This window comes from Hippopotamus amphibius, chromosome 12, assembly GCF_030028045.1.
Source record: "Hippopotamus amphibius kiboko isolate mHipAmp2 chromosome 12, mHipAmp2.hap2, whole genome shotgun sequence".
In the NCBI taxonomy this organism is placed as follows: domain Eukaryota; kingdom Metazoa; phylum Chordata; class Mammalia; order Artiodactyla; family Hippopotamidae; genus Hippopotamus; species Hippopotamus amphibius.
Genome location: NC_080197.1, coordinates 13529954 through 13553211, shown reverse-complemented (window position 1 = coordinate 13553211; position 23258 = coordinate 13529954). Strand labels below are relative to the sequence as shown.

At 43.3% G+C, this 23258-nt stretch overlaps 1 protein-coding gene across 3 annotated transcripts in view; it reads left to right on the top strand.

Annotated features, from left to right (window-relative positions):
- The window catches only part of EYA2 (EYA transcriptional coactivator and phosphatase 2), a 171529-nt gene that overhangs the window by 90482 nt on the left and 57789 nt on the right, over window positions 1-23258 (top strand). For all 3 annotated transcript variants that reach the window (XM_057703676.1, XM_057703678.1, XM_057703677.1), the window contains 2 exons: window positions 4994-5136; window positions 11323-11406. In XM_057703676.1, the coding sequence (XP_057559659.1) occupies window positions 4994-5136; window positions 11323-11406 (227 nt within the window). The remainder of the gene's footprint in view (window positions 1-4993; window positions 5137-11322; window positions 11407-23258) is intronic.

The following is a 23258-nucleotide window of genomic DNA, read 5'->3' as shown; positions in this document are numbered from 1 at the left end:
GATAAAAATTCCAAATTAGGGGTAGAGGGAACTACCTTTATCAGAAAAAGGCATTGAGATAGACTGAATGTTTATATCCCAGCCCCCACAATTAATATGTTGAAGCCCTAATCCCCAACATAATGGTATTTGGTGGTGGGATCTTTGGGAAGTAATTAGGTCATAGGGTGGAGCCCTCATAGTGGGATTAGAGCCCTTATAAGAAGAGGCACAAGAGAGGTGATATTTCTCTCCCCACAATGTGTGGGTACAACAAGAAGGCATCCATCTGAAAACAGGAGGAGGACTTTCACAAGGAACAAAATTGGCCAGTGTCTTAATCTTGAACTTCTCAGCCTCCAGAACCGTGAGAAATAAACCTCTGTTGTTTAAGCCACCCAGTCTGTGGTATTTTTTTCTAGCAGCCCAAACTGACTAAAATAGGACAGCTACAAAAAACCTACAGCTATGCCCCAGGACCAGAAACAAAACAAGGTTGTCCACTCTTAACAATTCTATTCAGCATTGGACTAGAGGTTTTAGCCCATCCAATAAGGCAAGAAAAATAAATGAAAGGCATCTATATTGGAGAAGAAAAATCAAAACTTTATAAAGTAAAAAGAAGAAAAATGACATGATCACCTATGTAGAAAATCAGATGGCATCTACAAAAAAGCTACTAAAACAAAAAGTGAGTTTAGCAATGTTGCAGGGTACTATAAAAACCAAGTTTATTTCTATATGCTAACAACAAACAATAGGAAATAGAATTTTTTTAAAGATTTATTTATTTTTTGGCTACGTTGGGTCTTTGTTGCTGTGCACAGGCTTTCTCTAGTTGTGGTGAGTGGGGGCTACTCTTTATTGAGGTGCATGGGCTTCTCATTGCATGGCACAGGCTCTAGGCACTCGGGCTTCAGTAGTTGCAGCTTGCAGGCTCAGTAGTTGTGGCACACAGCCCCTAGAGCCCAGGCTCAGTAGTTGTGGTGCAGGGGCTTAGTTGCTCTGCGGCATGTGGAATCTTCCTGGACCAGGGATAGAACCCGTGTCCTCTGCATTGGCAGGCGGATTCTTAGCCACTGCACCACTAGGGATGTCCGGAAATAGAATATTTTTAAATGCCATTTACGGTAGCATCAAAAATATGAAATATTTAGGGATAAATCTGACTAAAGATGTGCAATACTTGTACCCTTAAAACTACAAAACACTACTTAGGAGAGGTTAAAGAAGACTTTAATAAATGAAGAGATATATCTCATTCACAGGTCAGAAGACTTACTATTGTTAAGATATCAGTTCTCTACAAATTGATCAAACACAATCTCCATCAACATCCCAGGCTTTTTTTTGTAGAAATTGCCAAGCTGATTCTGAACTTCATATGGCAATACAAAGGACCTAGAATAGGCTCAACAACTCTGATATAGAAGAAAAAAATTTGAATACTAACACTGCCTGATTTTAAGACTTATTACAAAGCCACACTAATCAAGACAGTCTGGTATTGGCATAAAGGTAGACTAGACCGATAGATCACTAGATCAATGGACCAGCATAGAGAGTGCAGAAGTAAACCACATGTATATGAACAACATTTTTAACAAAGATTCAAAAGCAATAAAAGATAGCCTTCTCAACAAAAGATGCTAAAACAACTGGATATCTATATTCAGAAAAAAAACAGTACTTCAATACATACCTCACATGACATACAAAAATTAACACAAAATAGAGCATAAACCTAAATATAAAACTTATTTAAGGAAACAGGAGAAAGTCTTTGTGATGGATGCCCACAATCTGCCCTCTGCAAGCTGGAGAACCAGAAAAGCCAATATTATGATTCAGTCTGAGTCAGAAGGCCCAAGAACCAGGAGTTCCAGTGTCTGAGGGCAGGAGATGAATGCCCCAACTCAAGAAGAGAGAATTCGCCATTTCTTTGCCTTTCTGTTCTGTCTGGGCCCTCTGTGGGTTGGATGATGCCCATCCACACTGGTTAGAGCAGATCTTCTCTACTCCGTCTGCTGATTCAAATGCTAATCTCTTCTGGAGGTACCGTCACAGACACACCCAGAAATAATGTTTTACTAGCTATCTGGGCCTCCCTTGGCCCAGTCAAGTTGGCATAAAATTAACCATCCAGAATATATTTTTGAAACTCTATAAACCGATAAGAAAACAAACAACCCAAAAAAGAAATGGCAAAATACTTGAACAGACATTTCACCAAAGAAGATACAGCCATGACAAAAAAGCACATGATTAAGATGCTGAGTATTAGTCATTAGAGAAATGCAAATTAAATCCTCATTGAGATAGTACTACACACCCCCTAGAAAGGCTGTAATTACAAGGACTGACCATACCAAAGGCTGGCAAGGTTGAAGAGCAACTAGAACTTGTGAAATGGTACAACCACTTTGGAAAACAATTTAGCGGTTTCTTAAAAAGTCAAATATAGACTTACTATATGACTTAGTAATCATGCTCTCTCATAAAAAGAAAGCTTATGTCTATGCAAAAACTGATGAGTGACTGTTCATAAAAGATTTAGTCCAGCCAAAAACTAGAATCAACCCAGTGTCCATCCCTATGTGAACAGGTGAACAAATAGTGATACATCCACACAATAGAATAGTGCTCAGCAGCACAAAGGAATGAACTATTGATATACATGACAACATGGATTTAATCCCAGAACAGTTATGCTGGCTGAAAGAAGCCAGACGTGTGTGTGTGCGCGCGTGCACACGCATACTAAGTGATGCCATTTGTTTAAAACTCTAAAAAATATAAACAAATTTATAGTGAAAGAAAGCAGATTTGTGGTTGCCTGGGGGGTAGCAGGAGGAAGAGATTATAAAGAAATTAGAAGGAAGCTCTTAGGTGCTGGATTTGTTCATTATCTTGATTGTGGTGATGGTTTCATAGATGTGACCATATGTCAAAACTTACCAAAGTGTGTGCTCTAAGTATGTATGGTTTATTGTATGTGAATTATACCTTAATACAGCTGTTATAGAAGTAAAAACATTAAAAGGGAGAAATAAAGAGTGAAATGACTCCAAAAGAGATTTCTATAAATTGCTCTAGCATGTGTACCTCTGACTTTGACCTTGAACCTTGACCCTTCATTCTCAAGAATGTATAAGGTTGGAAAAGTCTGCTTTTCTTTGGCACCCCTAATAAATTGACTCCACATAACACCTTATTGGGATATTTCTTAGGTAGCTGGTGTTTCCTCCTCTTTTTAATATTCGCCTGGATTTTAATGGGGCCAACAAGTGTTTTCCAAGCCTCTGTAGCCTTAGAACTACCAAGTAAATCAGGATAAACTTTATTTATGACTCTTAAGCATCTGTGAATTTATTTACCGCCTGTTCCTCATGCTCCAGAAGAAAGTCTTTGCTAGTTTGATGTTTGGGAATCTCTAAGGCTGTATCCTAAAAATTTGGGGGAGTTGGAGACAGTCCAACAGTCCTGACAACTCAGAATCACATCTTTTCTTATTATGTCCTTAGTCTGCTAAGAAGTTTTATAGATATTAAATAAACAAAATTCAGTCCCTTGGGTTTTGGAGGGAAAGAGTCCTTCCAGGGTAGGAAAAAAATTAGTCCATTGCCCAGTATTTTTAAACAAAAGCCTTTTTCCCCTGATGATCCAAGAACTGACAATTATGGAAGAAGAGATGGAGTCCACGGGTACATTTGTGAGCTAAAACAAGCAGCAGTAAGAAGAGAGAGTGGGACGGGATGTCCTCTGAAGTTCCATGCTGGTTTACAGTTCTGTCACTCTAGTGACAAGGGCAGGCCCAAAATTTAGTTCTGGCTCTACTACTAACTTGCAGGGTAACGACAGGCTTACATCATCTTGCTAAAACTCAGTTCCCTCATTAGTTAAATAAAGATAAAGTCTAATAAAATGTATTTAAAACTTCTGTGCTGAAAAAACAACACAGTTTGGATGCTGGCTTTGGGACCTGAGTCCTGAGGGGGTGCTGCCCGCTTGTTCATTCAGGATCATCAGACAGTTGTCCGAGGGCGGGAGCCTGGCAGCCTCTCAGTGCACTGTGTCCAGAAACACCACTTCAACGAGAAGCCACAGGTGCCCAGCCTCAGCCCTGCACCTTCTCACTAATCCTCATGTGTGTGTAGGTCTAGTGAAGCCAGAACTCAATTTAAATCATTTATTGACATCTCCTAATTGCCAGCCCTGTGCTGGATGCTTTTGCCTATATAATCTAAAATTGACAAATCTCTTAACAAGTAACGCTTAAAGGACTTGCTTTTAATAGAAAAAAATGGAGCAAGCTGCCTAGGAATAGAAACCTAGAGCATCCTCCCCACAAGCATCCCATTCACCCCAAGGGGGGTATCTCTTAAAGGCAGAAGAATTTGATGCCCAGCTACATATATATGTATGTGTGTGTATATATGTATATATACACATATATGTATATGTATATATATATGTTATTTTCTTCCTTCTGTTGGTGTAAGGATTCTCAGACTTCAGGATATATAGACAGTTGTAAACACAAAGCTCTGTTCCCTGGAATTATAGCTCCCCAGCTGCCCCCACCCTCATTTCTCTCAGATCCCTGCTCAGCTGTCCCCTTATCCATGAGGCCTCCCCTATAAATTAGTAACCTGCCAGTACTCCCTCTGCTCTTATCTGATTTGTCCATTCTCTCTAACACATGTCCCCACCTGGCATATTATATATTTACTTATCTATGTAATGTAACTCTCCTCTCTCTAGAATTTAGGCTGTGGGAACCAGTGCCTGGAACTATTCCTACTCAGTAAATCTTTGCTGGATGAATGAATGATTTTATGAATGGGCAGTTTAAGGCATTTTCAAGAGTAATTTTGATTTTACGTGATCTTTGCCGTCACTGCTGCCCTGTGGACCTCCCACTTTGGAGTTAGATGGTTCTGGTGTAGTAATTCGTGGGAGGACACACTCAGCCAAGCCTCTGATACGTCTGCCCTTTCTTTTCCTACGCCAGGAGAATATAACACGCACAATGGACCTTCCACACCGGCAAAAGAGGGAGACACAGACAGGCCGCACCGGGCCTCTGATGGGAAGCTCCGAGGCCGGTCTAAGCGGAGCAGTGACCCCTCCCCAGCAGGGGACAACGAGATTGAGGTAACTTCAGAGGCTTCTGCCTGACTTGGTGAATGTAATCTCTACATGTGGCCAGAACAGGAGGTGGGGGGCAGAGTTCTCTCCAAGTACCTGGAGGAGAATGGCCCTCTGTGTTCACAAAGTGCGGGAGCAGAGAAGAGGGCCCTTGATGTCAGGGAGGGAAGAATTCAGTTGGCCACACGGAAGCACTGTTGACTGACCAGGCTAGGAAAAGTGACCCTAGAGATGGTAACGAGCAGTGATTCTCAAACGTAAGCCGCAACAGCATCACCTGGGGGCCTCTGAAAACCCGGACAGCTGGGCCCACCCCCAGAGTTCCCAATTCAGTAGGTCTGAGGCAGGGCCCAACAATTCGCATTTGCAACAGATTCCTAGATGACGCTGATGTGGGTTGGGGACCACACTTTGAGAGCCTCCAGTAAAGATGACATTGGACAGTGGACCTTCCCCACTGGATTAGAGTGATTCTTAACCTTGGCTACTTAGTAGAATCACCTGGGATGCTTTTTAAAATTTGTATGCCCAAACCTCATCCCAGACTAATTAACTAGACATTGCAGGGAGTTCTAAAAGTTCCCCTAGTAATTCTACTATGGCTTAGATGTTTATCTATCTGGAGACAGGAGGCTGGCTCAAATGAATTTGCATCATTTCTGTGATTCTGAGTGGTCCTCAATCTGGGCTGCGCAAGGGAATCTCCTGGGGAGCTTTGAGAAACCTTCATTCTCAAGCTGCAGCCCAGATCAATTAAATCTGATTCCCTGGAGGGTGGGACCCAGGTATCAGTATGTTTAAGCTCCCCAAGTGATTCCAGTGCCGCCCAGTCTGAGAACTACTAGTCTAAGGGATGCGCCAGTCTTTATTGTAATAAAGCAAGTGTGGAGTTACTGGTCAGGCACTGACATTTTCTCAAGCAAACATGCAAAAAAGAATAGCATGTATGAGAAATGGGGGAGACAGCTAGAGGGGACAAAGGCAAGATGGATGCCCCCAAAACAGACAATCAAGAGAGAGAAAACAGATAACAATCTGTTATCAATCAAGAGAGAAAAATGGACACATGGAGTTCATACTTGTTTGCAAAAGGCAGTCATTTGTTGGCTTGAGTGTGGCATGGGTATACATGGGCAACATTGGCAAAGCCTGGGTCACTGTCAAGATATCCAAATGCAGCATCATCAAATCCCTATTCATAATCCTGTACAAATTATGTAGCAGCTACAAAGCTCAGCCAGCAAACTCAGATATGCTAAGAAATACCATTCTCATCATTTCCTTAATATCAATGTCATTTTGACTCTGAGTACCCATCCACCATGGTGGAAGGAAATTCCATTTCATTATTGGGGCCCTTCCCCTCCCAGAATTATATGAGAATTTCAGGGTTAAAGTGATCTCAGAAAACAGAATAATACCCTCTATCATCCAATGTGGCTTGGTGCCTGCTGCCTTTTTGTTATCAGTACGTGCAGTGGTCACTGAAAGTCCAGCCATTCTCTGGGGTCTCCATGCCATATGTAGGGCACAGAAATCCTTGTTGAGAATAAGAACCTTGGAGTATTAGCTACGATCCTTTGGTTGCAAGCAACAGAAACCAATTCTTGCTACTTAAGCAAAAAAGAAGTTACTGGGAGGGAACAGCATGGAGAGGAAGTGACACAACCAAGATTAGAAAGAATAGTGACAAAGGCCATGCTAGTGAATCTAGGGAACCTTCAGGGTGCCGGCCCCTTCCGGAGAGATTTGAGATTCTAGTGCCATTTCACTCAATGTCCGATTCCAAGGAGGCAACATCCCATTGGCCGGGCCTGGATCCTCACGCTTCCCCTGATTGACAGTCTCACCAAGACAGCACACAATGGGAAAAGAAAATCGAGATGCTCTTCTGAGAAGTGGGTGGATGCTGGGGACCCCAACAACAAATGGCCAATACCAAGACATTTGGTACTTAGCTGGTATTCACTGGTAGGGCTGTACTAATTAACCAATGTCATTAGTAGGGCTGTGCTAGTTAGCCAGTATTCACTAAGAAAGCAGTAGCAGTTGTTTATGGCTGGTGTCTGTTGCGATCATCCTAGAAGGTGTTAAATATTTTGAACATCACGCTTGTCCCCTACGCTTGGTATACACAGCCATCTCTTCTGTGAGCTCAACTGCCCTAGGGACCTGAAACAGCAAGTGTTCCCACTGCTCATGGGACTATTCTCAGTGCAGAGAATTCCGCTCTTGCTTTTCCTCTAATTCTTAAAGCCACTGCCTTCTAAAACCAAGGAGAATTTGCACAAACCCTTCGGGGCATTAGGCCTTTGCAAAAGGCTAGAAGAAAATATACTGACTCCTGGTCACCCTTGCTTTCTGCCTTCTCAGATGCCTGAGGATTTTCTACCAGCTTGAATTTGCAGAGCTATAGAAATCCTGGAGAGCAACACATACTTTAATATTTTTCAAAAATGTATTCGGTCACTTAACATGGTTTCGGCTCTTGGTAGGGGACAGTGGGGGCAGAGAGACATTTTTCTATTAAGCTGAGAAGGGAGTGGGGATGGCATGGAAGTCGGGAATTATAGAGTGATGTTATTCTGGAAACATCTGCTTCTTGATTCCAGAGTAAGTACCACTGGGCAGAAACAGGTGAAAAGGTGTGAGCTGTGTTTCACCACCGTGCTTAAAATCAGCATGAAGGGTTTGCATGGGTCGCACCTCTTAAGTCTTTGGCACTGTTGCTAATGACTGCAGCCCACGAGAGAGAAATTATGTAGAGAGGTGGAAAGGAGGAAAATTCTGAGTATGTATTAGTTAAAATCCCTCGACTGCAGGTGCCAGAAACCAACTTGAGCTAGTTTAAGTGAAAAAGCAGAATTTATTTTAAGGATACAAGGATTCTCTTAGAACCCAAGAGCCAAGGGTACAGCAAGTGTCAGCGAGATACTGGAACCAGAAGGTAGGAGAGGCAAGGAAACGCATTTACGCCTTCTCTCCCCACGTTCCACAGTGTAGGTGCTAGAATCCCCAAGCAGTAGTGTCTTTTCAGTGCACAGCTCACTGTGCACTGCACAGGTCTCCTCCATGCCCCTCACTCTACTTCTAACTAAAACGAAGTCCTGCGTAAGTGTTGGGTCGTGTTTCCATCTTTTACCTGTCAGTTCCTCTCTCTCTGCAGACTGGCCTTCCCTGTCCTTCAGATCTCATTGCCACCAACAGCCACCCAAAGACGATGAATTTCTTTCCAGACCCCAATTTTGAGTTCCCAAGGAAGGGCTTCTGACCCAGCTGGGGTTAGAGGCCCACCCCTGGCCCAAAGCCCAATGAGCTAAAGAGTTAGGGTCACAAGCAGAATGGCCACCAGGAACAATATACCCACTGAGAATCTAGCACAGGGAGATAGAGTGGTGGACTAGTGGGGAAGTGGGACAGACCCTCTTCAGAGAGGTTATAGTCAATAAATTAATGGAGTCTGCATTAAATTTGAAAATATTTGTTGATTTTTTTTTAAATTCTCTTAACAAAATTTCTAAGTTTAACTGGTTCAACCCAGTTAGTTCAGATAAATTAGGACTTAGCATATTTAAACCCCAGAAGCTCTCTTCAAAAGCAGTGGTTTTCAAACTTTTTTTTACCATGACCCATAATAAGAACAATACTTATTATCATGACCCAGCATTTACATACACATAAATGTAAAAGATCAAAAAAATCAAAAAATAATATTCAAATAATATTCACTAAAAATTGTTTCTAAATGAATAAGTGAAAACTTATGGTTTTCTAATTATCATAAATGAATCTTTTCCATGTAAAAATGCACTTTTGCAAGGAGTTGGGCCAGTGGCGTGAATTGGGAGATGCCAAGATGGACCCGTGAGGCAAAAAAAAATTCACAAAATAATATTCAAATCTACTAATTGTTTTGAAAACCTCTGTATTAATTAACCTTTTCCCTTCTAGGTATTACCTTTCTCTTTACTTTTAAAGGCATTACAAATGTGTAAATACAACCATTGACCCCCAGAGAGTTTTCAAAGGTGGCCCATTCAACATGGTAGACTGAGTAGGTAACTTTGCTGCCCCCAACACCAGCTACATAAATAATCACTCAGGGCTTTTGTTCTTAAAAATAATGATCACCAGAAAAAATCTGGAAAACTAGCAATATAAAAAATTGCAGCCAAGATAGACGAATAGGATAAATATCAAGAGAGGTAATTTAAGAAACAGAAAAGATCTTAGAAAAATTCTGATTGGTTTTCTTATAAAGATTCAAGGAAGTCTTGTATCCACAAAAAAAGACGTGAAGGCTGTTGGGAAAGGAACACTCAGAGACAAAGAAAACATAACTGTAAATTTTTAAATGATAGTGAGAATCAAAAGTTTCTTAGAGGGTTGGAAGAGAAGTGAAAGAAATCTCTGAAAACCTAGATCAAAAAGACAAAATTATAGAAAAATATTCTTAAACGATAAGCAGTATCACTCCAAAAGGTCCAATTTGACTATTGGGAATTCCAGAAAGAGAGAACAGTGGGGAAAAGATAGGAGGACATTAAAGAAATGGGATTGAAAAATGTTAGAGTGCTGAACAGTATGAATGAAAAAAGACGACACCTAGATATATCATCATGGGATTTGAGGATGTCAAGTATAAAAAAAAAAAAGAGCCTAAAAAATCCAAAAAGAAAAAAAGTAAAACCTATAAAGACCTGAGGATCAGTGCAACATCAGACTTCTCATTAACCATGCTGGGCACTACAAGGTAGAAGGATTCTTTCAAAGATCTAGAGGGCATTATTTTCCAATTGGAATTCTGCACCCAGAGGAACCATAGAGCAAAATAAAAACATGATCAGATTAGCAAAAATGCAATAAGATTACTTTCCATCCACACTTTCAGAAAAAGCAACTTAAGGATGTACTCAAGCAAAACAAGGAAGAAAACCAAGAAAGAGACTTGGGATCCAGAATACAGTGGATCTGACCAAGAAATTCAGTAAAGGGAAGTCTCAGTGTCTAAAGATGATCCAGTCCACATTGGAACCTTCTGTCACAGAGGAAGAACATCTTTGATATAGAGGATGTGGCTGAATTTGAGATTCTAATGAAGACACATTATTGGAAACAAGAAAAGAATTAAGGCAATTAATAAACTCCAGCAAAAACAAAAAGTTATTCCAGACTGGCATGATTCCCATGAACAAACTGAGATATGGCATGATTTTAATCAAGATAGAGTACAAGAAAGGAGAATACACATGACCTTGGTGGTAGGAACAGACTCTTTAAAGTGGCTCTGGAGTTATGACATTGGATACATAGAGAAGAAAGTGAAATCCTAGTACATTACGTGGCTCTGCCGTGAACAGTAATCACAAGATGTAAATAAATGCTCCTTACTGGTTACCAACTTTTAAAATCAACATATAGACAGAGCACAGAAGACTTAAGTACAGTTATAAAATCCAATGCACAAACCAGTTTATCCACATTGACAATGCAAAAGTAAGGCTAAAGCTCAGATACTGGAGAGGGGAGGAGGTAGTAGAAAAGGTAGGGACACCAATGTCCATATTTTCCATATTGGGTTTGCTGTTTTAACCAAGAGAAAATATCCAGAGCTGATGGGAATTGGAAATAGAGGGGTTCACAGATGTGAAAAATATAAAATTCTGAAGAAATGGGGGAGATTACCATGAGCTAATAATCATCTTTCACATTGCCCAGTCAAAATATATTGTTTATAATTGGCCAATCAATAAGTAAAAGTATGTTATTTAGAGTTATAAAGTAGTCATCAGAATTGCTAAAAACAGAAATGTTTGAAAGTGGTTGGGCTTACAGTGAGCAGTGAATGTAAAATGGTAGTATTTCATTTTGTCAAATGAGTTATACGATTTTTATTGTTGTTTTTGGACTGAATCCTCCTTTTTTGAGCTTTTACATGAAAGGCAAGAGCAGGCGACTTAGTTCTGGCATCTATGGGTTGATAGGAACCCCCCAAAATTGGCCATCAGAATATATTTTACACAGCAGAGGTTGGATGGGGACTCAAGGACACATCCATGAGTCACATGTTTTATAACTTAAAGATAATGTTTTTCAAGACATCTTTTTCCTCCCAGGGAATTAATTTCTGCAGACATTGTCAGATGCAAGCAAGTGCATTTGTTTCCATTCTCTCCCTCTCTTTCATCACAGCGTGTGTTCGTGTGGGACTTGGATGAGACAATAATTATTTTTCACTCCTTACTCACGGGGACGTTTGCCTCCAGATATGGGAAGGTAAGAATCCATTTTGTCTCCTTTTTTTTTTGCCCAACATGACATTCTGTCCAGCTGGTTTGTCCTGGGAATTGTGGGGGCAGCTAATGAGACAGCTTCTCCTACAAAAGCTGCCCCTTTGCATCAGCTGGGCTTTCAGAAGTCCTATGGAATTTTCCCTTGACATGTGAAAATTTAATTAGTTTCCCCCTATTGTCTCCGATGCCTTTTCTTCCAACACATGAAACATTCAACATCCACTTGATAGGATGTAAGCTTGTAATCTTCAGCCGTCTCCCTCTTCCTAAAAGGACTAGGAGAAGCTGCAGCCAAACCCAGTAATCCTAGCTGAAAAATGAGGCAAAGTACTTTTCTTCTTCCCTGTTGTTTATCTTAGTGTCTCCAGCAGATGAATTTAATTTTCCTTCCGTTTTTCTGCGAGGAGGGGGAGGCATTTTGTCAGCTCCAGCATGGATCTTAGCAACAGCTTTGCAAATGTAAAATCGACAAATTATGTCAGGGAACCATCCAGTTACAATTCTGGGCAGATGCTGTCGGTTGACTGGTGGTCCATGCAAGAAATATCGAAACCCCCTTAATAATGCAGAAATGAACCCAACCGCTGAAACCCAAACCCTGCCGATTCTTTGCATCCATCCTGTGGGCTTCACATCAAACCACACGTGGATGCTCCAGACGTCTGCCAGGGCGAGACAGGTAGAGGTGGAGGGGTGGGTCTTTGGGGGACAGATGCATGATCAGCTCATCTGAGGTAAGTGACCTGTTGGCAGCTGCTTCCACACATGAGTGGGAACCATGAGACTCACCAGCGCCTGGAAAATATTTCTGTTTCTGTTTAGAGCCCAGGAATATGATTTGACATCACCTCATGGCTTTTCCAGCTGCTCATGTTTTTTATGAGGGTTATAACAAGCTGGATGTGTAATTAGCAAGATAGATTTATTGTCTGCCGTTATGTTGTAAAGAATATAAAAATGGTGTTGGTGGTGCAGAAATCTCTTGCCGAGGAGGAATGCCGTTAATATGTCTAGCAGTGCCTGCGGGAAATCCGGCATGCGTTTTTGGAGTGTGCACAGCTTAGGTAAAGGATGGCAGAGTCCAGAGCCGCTGAAAGCACCGGAGCGGACTTGGTGGCTATTGCAAAAAAATTGGGCTCTCCCAAAGGGGCTGCAGTAGTGAGTTGCCCACCCAGACTGGGTGTTCTATGGTTTTTAACCACCCCAATAAAGCCACCTCCCCTAAGAACCATTCCTCACTCTTCTTACCCTTTGAGAAGTTCCACAGCTTCGTGCAGCAGTTTGGTTCCCAATGGATTGTGTAGGGCTTTGTAATCATGGGTATAATTTTTGTGTCTGTCTTACCACCACTCTTTAAATTAAACTACGGACTCGCTCAAGACAGGGACAAAGCCCAGAACTCTCTTCTGGGCCCGTGGCACCTGGTCCATGTCACTCCTCATCGCCAGCCAGCTCTCTCCAACCCCAACACCTAATCCCAGACATCTTCCCCTCCAGCTATCTGGTCTTCACTGCTGCCCTTTCCAGCCCCCTACAGAGGGACCAACCTAAAATACAAGCCTGGTCTCTCCTCTACTGAAAAATCATCAGTGGCTTCCCCATTGACAAACCCTAACCTCAGCCTCCAAGGCCCTTCATGAGCTGGCTCCTGCCCTACTCTCCAGCCCCTGTTTTCTACTACCTGTCTTGAGTTGCTTTCTGTCCTCAGAACCTGCCACGTTCTCTCCCATCTCTGCTGGGTTTCTCCCAGAAGTAGACCCTGAGACCAGGAGTGAATGCTGGTATGAATAGTTTAGTTGGGGGGTGATCCCAGGGAGCACCGGGTGCAGAGTGGGGAAGTGAGGCAGGGAAGGGAAGGCAGCCAATATAGGGTATGTAAATAGCTATGGCTGCAAGTAACTGGGCTCAGAACCATTAGGGACTCTGGAACACACCTCAGAGTTGACTTCCCCAAGGAGCAAGGGTGCTGGGATATTTATCTACAAATTCCCTTCCATTGTGGGTTGAGGACTTCTAGGGATGTTTTCTTCCTGTCCTGACCTGCCCCATGAAAACCCTAGGGCAGGGAATCACAGGTCCTAACAGGAGAAAGCCTCTACGTGCTGAGAGGATGTGGAAGGGGCACACTGGAAGCTTCTGCTCTAATCTAGAATGCTCTAGAAAGTTCGTGTACTACATTAAGTCATACTTATCTTTCAGTTCCTGTTTTCAAGGTAGCTTCCTCCAAGAGGACTTTCTAACCACTCTCCTCCATCTATATTGCATCTCTCCCCATAACTCTATTTTTCATTTTATATTATAATTATGCACATATTCTTTATCTCTTGTCTAAGCTATCTGTGCCATGAGGACAGAGACCATGAACATTTTTTATCACCCCAGCTAAACATAGTGCCTGGCTCCGATTGCTCGATAAATATTTGTTGCGAGAATGAATCAGGATGGTCCTCTAGAATGAAAGCAGCATGGCGACGGGCACTTGTTTTTTCTGTTTTGTTCGCCGCTTTCTCCCCAGAGCAGAGAACAGTGCCCCCCACTTAATAGGCATCAAATAAATATTTGGTGAATGAAGGAAGGAAGGAAAGAAAATAGAATCAAAACAAAAAATTCCTTACTGGGGGCCACCCGCCAAATTCCGGCTGCAGACATTTGTGTTTGGCCCCTAGAGTGTTCAAAAAAATGTGAATTTGTCGCCAACATTTTAAAAATCAGGAGATTGCACAGACCAAAACAATCGCAATTTCCAAGTCTTCTTGAAAAATTAGAAAATATGGCAATCCTGTATTCCCACGTGGCAGCAGTCAGCAGGAGCTGAGTAGCAGCTGCCCAGTTAGTGGAGGCGTACACTCTCCAGCCCATCCACAGCCCCACCTGGCCTGTTTAACCCGTTTAGGGGCCCCTGCTGGCCCCACTGGCACCTGAGTTTCAACATCTGTTCTAGAATTACAGAACCACGTGAAAGTTAGAGCTGGAAGGATCTGGGAGACCATCATATCCAATTAGTCTCCATGGTATAGTAGGAGAAACTGAGGCCCAAAGTGAGGTCATCCAGGAGGTAACAAGAAGTGGACCTCAGGTGCACTTGCCTCCCTGGGTACTCCCGGGATGTCCAAGGAGAACTAAGGTGAGATGCTCTTAGAGCCCCCAGGTCTCCTGTGCATCTTCATTCCTCTTCTACAATTCTCCACTCCCTCTTCCAGCTCTCTTAGGTGAGGAATGAGGTTGATTGGTTGGTTGGTTGGTGGGTTAGTTGGTTGGTTGGTTGGTTGGTTGGTTTTACTAAATCCAGCCACCCTAAGAGAGACCCAAACTAACCATAGCTTCAACAAGATAGAAGTGTATTCCTCTCACCGTGCAGTCCAGGCATAAGCAGTTCAAGCTGGCAAGGCTGCTGCCCAGTCCCAGGGATGGAGGCCCTTCCATCTTGTTCTCTGCCATTCCTGGAGCATTGCCCTCATTGGCAAGGTGAAGCATGGCTCACCCCATGTCTGCATTCCAGCCAGTGAGAAGGGGAAGCAGGAAAAGGGGAGTCCACCCCTCTTGTTTTCATTTTTATTTTTTTCCCCTCTCTTTGAAGGAGCAGATCCAGAAGTTCCACAGATCGTTTCTGCTCACATGCCATTGGCTGGAACGTAATCACATGGCTACCTTTAGCTGCAAAGGAGTCTGGGAAATGTGGTCTAGTCATGTGCTCTGTTGAAATTCAGGGATTCTTTTATTCTGAGAGAGAGAAAGGAAGAAGTGATATTAGAGGACAGGTAGCATTTTTTAGCACAAAGTACCATGTAGTAAGAGGAAGAACAGTGAAAGAGAAAATTGTTGAGGAAAAATATGGGCTCCATGTGGAGCCCCTTATTAATAGCTGGTGTCAAGCAGGACTCTTAGCTTGAAGCGTGGAATGTTTAAGCTACAAAGGGAATTTATTAGATCACAAAAATTGAAAAACCCAGTGGTAGTGGGATTCAGGTCAGGGTGGATCCAGAAGCTCAAGTAGTGTTCTTAGGGCTTGGCCTTTCTGCATCCCTCAGCTGACTTTTTCCATGCAGCAACTCCTTCCCAGAAATTCCAACTGAAAAAGGAGACCTACTTCTCAAATTCCAGCACAGCTCCCAGGCTTGAATCTCATTGCCCCAAACTGGGTAAAATGCCCATCAACACATCAAACTCTGTGGCTCTGTGTAGCCAGCCTAGATTAAGAGCCTGGCATGGAGGGAGTAGAGGAGCAGGTCAGCTCCATCCCAACCAAATGGATGGAGTTGGGGAGAGATGGTCCCCCAGAGGAAACAAGTGCTCTTTCCAGAAGACGGTGGGGACCCTGGAGTGAGGAGTTTGTCCAGAGTGGGCTCTGAAGGTCATGACCCTCTGTACATCTACACGAAGGACCAGCAGCTCTTTGCTCATGGCCATTGTGTTGAGCACTGTACAGGAAGCAGAAATCATATCAGTTGTGGTCCCAGCCAAAGGGGCGACTCACTGTTTACTTAGGGGAAATAAGACCAACAGCGCTAAAATAATCAAGAAGTAATTCAAACAGTGTGTTTGAATTTTAAAACAGAAACCAGGCTATCTTCCTGTTCCCAATCAGGGCATGTGCTGCTCGAGACTGTCATCTCTCCACTTCCTTTCCATCTCTTCCTACCCATTGCTCAAAGCCAGAGCATCCCTTTGGTAGCTGTACCTCCCCACATGTTGTGAATCCATTAGAGGTTCCCTGGAGAGCCAGAGCCGCCAGTGATTGCCGCCTCTTTCCTAACCTCACCTCCCGCCCCACGTCCCTTAAGTCCCTGTACTCTGTTTTTTCCAGCCCGTATTAGATAGATACAAGATGGTCAGGAGCCTTTGCCTGTGGCCAGGAAGGGCTCAAAAGGGGGACTGATCAGCAGTCTTTCTGCGTTCACAGTGGATCGGCCATGATTCTTCCTTTTGTGCCTTACCTTCCAGGCAGCTCAGTACCAATTGAAACCTCAACTCTAGGCCCAGCTGTGCGTGTGTGTGTTTTTCAATAACAGCTTTATTGAGATATAATCCACATACCATAAATCTACCATTTCACTGTGTACAATTCATTAGTTTATCGTTTATTTGCAGAGTTGTGCAACCATCACCAGCGTCTAATTTTAGAACATTTTCATCACCCCGAAAAGAAACCCCATACCCATTAGTAACCACTCCCCATTTCCTCCACCCCACCCCCAGCCCCTGGCAACCACTAATCTACTTTCTGTCTCTATAGATTTGCCTCTTCTGGACATTTCTTATAAATGGAATGACACAATATGTGGTCTTTTGTGACTGGCTTCTTTCACTTAGCATAATGTTTTTGAAATTCATCCATGTTGTAGCTTATACCAATACTTCAATTTTATCGTCACATAATTTTACAGTTTATGGATATACTACATTTTGTATATCCATTCATCAGCTGATGGACAGTTGGGTTTTCAGCTATTATGACTAATGCTGCTGTGAACATTTGTATGCTAGTTTTTGCATGGACATATGTTTTCAATTCGCTTGGGTATATACCTAGGATTGGAATTTTCCTGGGTCACATGGCAGCTCTGTGCTTAAACTTTTGAGAAATTGCCAGACTCTTTTCCAAAGTAGTTGCACTATTTTGCATTCCCACAAGCAAAGTATAAAGGTTCCAGTTCCTCCACATCCTCACCAACACTTGTTATCATCTGTCTTTTGGTTATAGCCCTCTTAGTGGATGTTGTATCTTGTGGTTTTGGTTTGCATTCCTCTAATGACAAATTATGTTGACTAATGGCTAACGATGTTTTCATGTACTTACGGGCCATTTGTAATAGCTTCTTTAAAGAAATACCTATTAAATCCTTTGCTGGCTTTTTTTAATTGAAGGATAGTTGATTTACAATATTGCATTAGTTTTTGGTATACAGCAAAGTGATGCAGTTATACATATATATATGTTCTTTTTCATATTCTTTTCTATTATAGTTTATTACAAGATATTGAACATAATTCCCTGTGCTATATAGTAGGACCTTGACATTTATCTTTTTTTAATTTATTTATTTATTTTGGGGGCACTGGTCTTCTTTGTGGCATGGGGGATCTTTTAACTGCAGCATGCAGGCTTCTTAGTTGTGGCATACAAACTCTTAGTTGTAGCACGTGTGTGGGATCTAGTTCCTTGACCAGGGTTCAAACCCAGGCCCCCTGCATCAGGAGCACAGAGTCTTACCCAGTGGACCACCAGGGAAGTCCCCCTGTCTATTTCATATATAGTAGTTTGCATCTGCTAATCCCAAACTCCTAATTTATCCTTCCCCTGCCTTTCCCCTTTGGTAACCCTAAGTTTGTTTTCTATGTCTGTGAGTCTGCTTATGTTTTATAAATAAGTTAATTTGTATCATATTTTAGATTTCACATATAAGTGATCTATGATGTTTGTCTTTCTCTGTCTGACTTCCTTCATTTAGTGTAATAATTTCTAACTCCATCCATGTTGCTGCAAGTGACATTATTTCATTCTTTCTTTATGGCTGAGTAGTATTCTGGGGTGTGTGTGTGTGTCTGTATACACACATATATGTCTTCTTTATCTATTCACCCGTTGACAGACCCTTTGCCCATTTTTAATTGGTTTATTTGTTTTTTATTGTTGAGTTGTGAGAGTTCTTTATATATTCTGGCTAACAGTCCATTTTCAGATATGTGATTTGCAAATATTTTCTCCCATTCTGTGGGTTGTCTTTTCACCTTATTGATGATGTCCTTTGAAGTATATGAAGTACTTCAGGGAGGAGGGGTTGAAATTAAATTTTTTAAAAGCTAGCCAGGGAAGAAGCCCTCATGGGGAAGCTGAATTTTGAATAAACACTTAAAAGGAAGTGGAGGAACAGATATCTGGTAGAAGAGCAAGAGGGAACAGCAAGTGCAAAGGCCCTGAGACAGAAGTTTGCCTGGTGGATTTGAGGGACAACAAAGAAGCTAGCATGGTTGGAGCACAGCAAGTAGGGGGAAAGTAGTAACTCAACTAGCTGGAGTCTGAGTTATATTTCTAAAGAATCCTTCTTGCTGCTTCCCAGGAAAGTAAGCTATTGGGAGGGGGTGGCAAGACTTGAAGCAGGGAGACCGTGAGAGGGCTGTTGCAACAGTCCAGTTGAATCATGATGGTTGTTTGGATCAGGAGCGATGAGATGAGCAAGATGAGAAGTGCAGCAGCTTGGATATATATATATTTGAAGGCAGAAGCAACTGCAGATGAAGAATGCAAAGCGATCCCTTATTCTCACCCCCTGGGCTCCAGAGATGTCTTACTTTCTGTCCATGGTCTCCCTCTTAAGGGACCTGACCTCTTCTCCCTCTATTGCCAGCTAGCAAATTCCTCTTGGAAAAATGATCCCTTTTTTTTTTTTTAATACTATATACCAAGTATTCCGCTGTGAATGAATTTTTTTTTTCAGTTGGACCTCAAGTGCCAACACTGAGTTATTTACATCCTTTGTCCACACAGGCCTCTTTCTTCTATCACGTGGATACTGATATATGTTTCCTTGTAGACCCGTTTGGACTCCTTCTCCTCCCCTCCCTGTAGTTGATTATGTAGCCTTCTGTCTACTGTCCTGTAAAATATGTATTGTCTTCTTATGTGCATTTATTTCTTCTGTCTGTAAATGATCTGTAAATGAAATTTAAATACACCTTGTTTCTCACTTTTCTCCCTCTGCACGGTGACCCTAGGTCCTTCCACGTTGCCATATGTCCAACTCCATTGCTCTAACTCAGTGGTCCTCAACTAGAGGCGATTTTGCCCCCCAAGCGATATTTGACAACATCAACCATTTTTGGCTGTGATGACCTGGGGTTTGCTACTAGCATCTAGTGGGTAGAGGCCAGGGATACCCCTAAACATCCTGTAATGCACAGGATAGTCCCCCACAGCAGAGAATTAGCTAGCGCCAAGTATCCATAGTGCTGCAATTGAGAAACCCTTAAATCCATCTGCTGCTTTGAATCCCAGGGTCCCACATCTTCTTTATCCCCGCTCCCTGCAGGGAGGACACCCAGGCTCCCCCAGCTCCCCACCAGCACAGACGATGCTGTGACAACCATGCTTTATGAACTGCTCTGAGCTTTACACTGCAAACCTATAAGGCATGGCTGCTCTTATTATACCCATTTCTGGGAAAACTGAGGCTCAGAGAGGTGGCATGATTCAGCCAAGATCACCCAACTGGAAAGAAATGAAAGCTAGGAGGTGGCCCACTGCTCTTAACCATGTATCTAAACTGCATCCCCAGTGATCCACGTGAATGTCCTCAGGCTGAAAATTAAAAGCCATTGGCGTGAACTCTTCTGCTTGACTGAGCTCCAAGAGCACACAGACTGGATCTCATGTCTTCACAGCTTCATCCCCTGGCACTAGTCAGTACCTGGCACATCCACTTGATAAATATTTGTTGAATAAACAAATAAATAGCTCGCAGGAAGGGAGTTTTCAGCGTGTGTGGTTGCAAGCACTGCAGAAATGAGAGTCCAGGGTGCCCGCCCTGCAGGGAACAAATAACCACACACATGACAAGATAGGGGCCTGTCAGCATCTCTCTGGGGCCAAGATGCTGGGTGCCAGCCCAGCCTGACCTCACCCACAGCTGGGCCCACAGCTGGGTCTCAGCAGAGGTTATGGAATATTGAGCAGGTGGCCCCTCCAGGCAGGCTTGGGGCCAAGGACCCTTTGGCTGATGGGGGACCTGGGATGGAGTCAGGTGACCTTTGATGCCTACCTGAGCAGAATCCAATACAGGGTTTTGCTCCACATCATGCCTTTAAAAGGGCCAGGCCCTGCTCAATCCAAAAAGATTAGCAGTTTCAAACTGGCAATGCAGGGGCCAAATCTGGCCAGAAGACAGGTCGCCCAGCAGCTCCTTAAGGTCTGAATCGTCAATGTTGTAAAATCTGGATATTTTCCCTGAAAATCTAGATGTCTCACTTCTGTTGGAAAATGAGAAGATCTGGCAACACCAGACCTGAGTTTTCAAAGAGTGGAGACCCCTTGATAGGACATGTGCCCTGGGGTTCACCTCTGCCCCCTTCACTCCCTGGAGTTATGCATCCTCCCTGGGTGGTGGGTTGTGGCTCTGTGGTGCCTCCTTTGCATCCCCAGAGGCATTTACATTTGTGACATGCCAATGCCAGGTTGTGTCCAGAGGAGGTGGGTTATGTGGGGCAGAGGTTACTGGTCCCCATGCCTCCCAGGTCCTCTGCATGGACTCTGGGACATAAGGGTCCCTGGTTCCCTCCAGCCAGATTCCAAGCTTTGTCAGCTGGTTCAAAAACCATGCCTTTCGGACACCACCCCCTACCCCCCGCAAAACGCAGGCTATTTACTTCCTAAAGATCATCTGTCTTGGGAATCCATTATCATGGCTGGGAGTTCTGTTCACTCAGTGTGATTTAAATCCAATCACCTCCCCTCCTCCAACAAATTAAAGAGAAGCCATGCTATTATCCAGTGTCCCTTCCTTAGGAAGGTCTCTCCAGCCTTCCTGCCTAGATAAAAACGCCCTATCAAGATGACTCATGGGGGGTGGGGGGAGGGGAGGGGCTTGCCATAACAGTTACAATTATTCATTTCTTGGTGTGATTATTTGATGATAGAATAACATCACCATTATCATCGTTAAATGGCTGGGACTGAATTTTCATTGGAGCAAATGCTGTTAATGCTGCACTTTTATCCCTGCAGCCCTCCCCATTCCCACAGGCATGATGGCTTCCTTCTGCAAGTACCTGTAACAGTCTGGGGAGCAGTTTCCCAGCTGTCCCCAGAGGGACAGCGCCCACAGCAGCGACCTGTTCATGGACCTGCCCTTGTTGATTTCCTTCCCCTGACCCTTCACTTCCATACTCAGTCACCAGTGCTTCCTGGGGTCACCTCCCAGATAAATTGCTTGCACCTGAATCTTTAGGCTCAGGGTTTGCATTGGAGGGAGACCCAAACTAAGGCATTAAAGATGCCTGAATGTTCAGACATCTTCACAATGGGTTCTTATAGGAACTGTTGTAACATAAGCCCTCCTGGCCCCTCAAAGTGTTGTTCAGAGACCAGCATCATCAGGGAGCTGTTACAAATGCAGAGTCTCAGGTCCCAGCCCAGACATACTAAGCCGGAATGGACATTTAAACTGGATACCTTCACACATTAGTCTGTGCAGCGAGATGTAAGCCATGAATTCACCTGGTGACAGCTTTTCTCGTGGATCCTGCCAGCCTGCCAGCCTCTTTGTGTATCTAGAAGAGACTGGGCAGAGAGAGCCTGGCCAGACCTTGGCTCTACACATCTCCCCCAGGGGCTCCCCTGCCCTCTCCAACCAGCCACAGTCCTCCCCCATCCCTCAGCGGATATAATTACGTGATTCCGGCTCTGATTCCGGAATCCAATACCCAGCCCAGTGCCATCAGGATTCAATCAGATCCAGTTGGCGAGACATGGCTTGGCCTGTCCATTACTGCTTTACAAACTGAGAAGAAATAAAAAACCCTGGTTTTATGACCCAGCAGTTAAAAACTATTTGTAGAAGTTGCTAAGGTTCAAATCAAAAGTGCCCTCCCTGGAGGACGATTAGTTAATTCAGAGGACCACAGATTCTTTTCTTTTCTTTCTTTTTCCCCTTTCTACCTTGAGATGTGGCTCTAATTCATTTCTGCCTTTCAGACATCTAGAGCTCTCCATCCTTTGACAAACACAAGCCAAAGTGCTTAAGGACATCTGTTTATTTTATTTCTTTAATGAGAAAACCTTCCAATTTCTCTGGGCTCAGCTGTGTTTATTTACATTGTGTTAACCATGTGAGGCCAGCACCTTGGACGTTTAAAGGCCTGGCCGGGGCCCTCGCAGCGGCCTCCAGCTCTGAAATGGAGTCAGCCCTGCCCAAGGAAAACAGAGTCCTTGGAACTCTATAAAATAGATTTTCAAAATAAATACTGCCTAATTCACTCGGTAGATGTGGATTAAGTCAAGATGAATACAATTTGGAAAGGATTTTCTGAGGAAGTCGGAGATTTCTTTTCCCCACTGGGGGTTAAACCTTGTATTTAAATCTCCGGGCCCACCCCCACCTCCCCCAGCTCTCTTTTCAGTTAAGTGAAAGGTATTTAGTCTTTGTGGCTAATAAAGAAATGATGACTTTGATTGGCCTTCTCAAGCAGTGATTATTTTCTTTGTAGGACCAGGGATGGTGACTTAACTAGTCGCTGTATTCCATCTAGTAAGGGCAAGACGGGAACATCTGCCGTTTTCATTCTGGTGGGGGTGGATGAGGAAGAGGTTGGAAAAGCTTTCAAAGATGTCCTAGAGGTGAATGACAGTTGGAGGGGCCGTGGGCAGGGGGTGGTACCCTTTGTAGATTTAATCCCCTGTAATAGTGCTTCCCTGAGCCATTGGGCCTCCATGCCAAGTGCCTCTGCTTATGTATTTTAGAGCATTAAAGGATTATTTCCAACATAAAATATATTTCAGAGATGGTTTGGGATTGTCAGAAAAACACTCATTAGCAGAGACTTTCTTTGAAGCCCTGTGCTCTTTGCTGCTTGGAAAGAGACCATTTCTGCTTCGGTGGAGAGTTTCTGAGCTAGTTAAGACTCCTGAGTGCTCCTCGTTTTCCACCCCCAAATCTGACAAACGCGACTGCTTTCCCAGACTACCTTGGCCAGTTTTTTTTTTTTCTCTAGCCCCACCTTTCAATGAATGCTGGAGGGCATCTGAAAAAAAAATAATGATAATAATAATAAGAGGGATTTAAATCTCTGTGCAAAACCTACAACACGTTGTTGGTGAGGTTAGAATGAGAAGCTCTTTTGTCT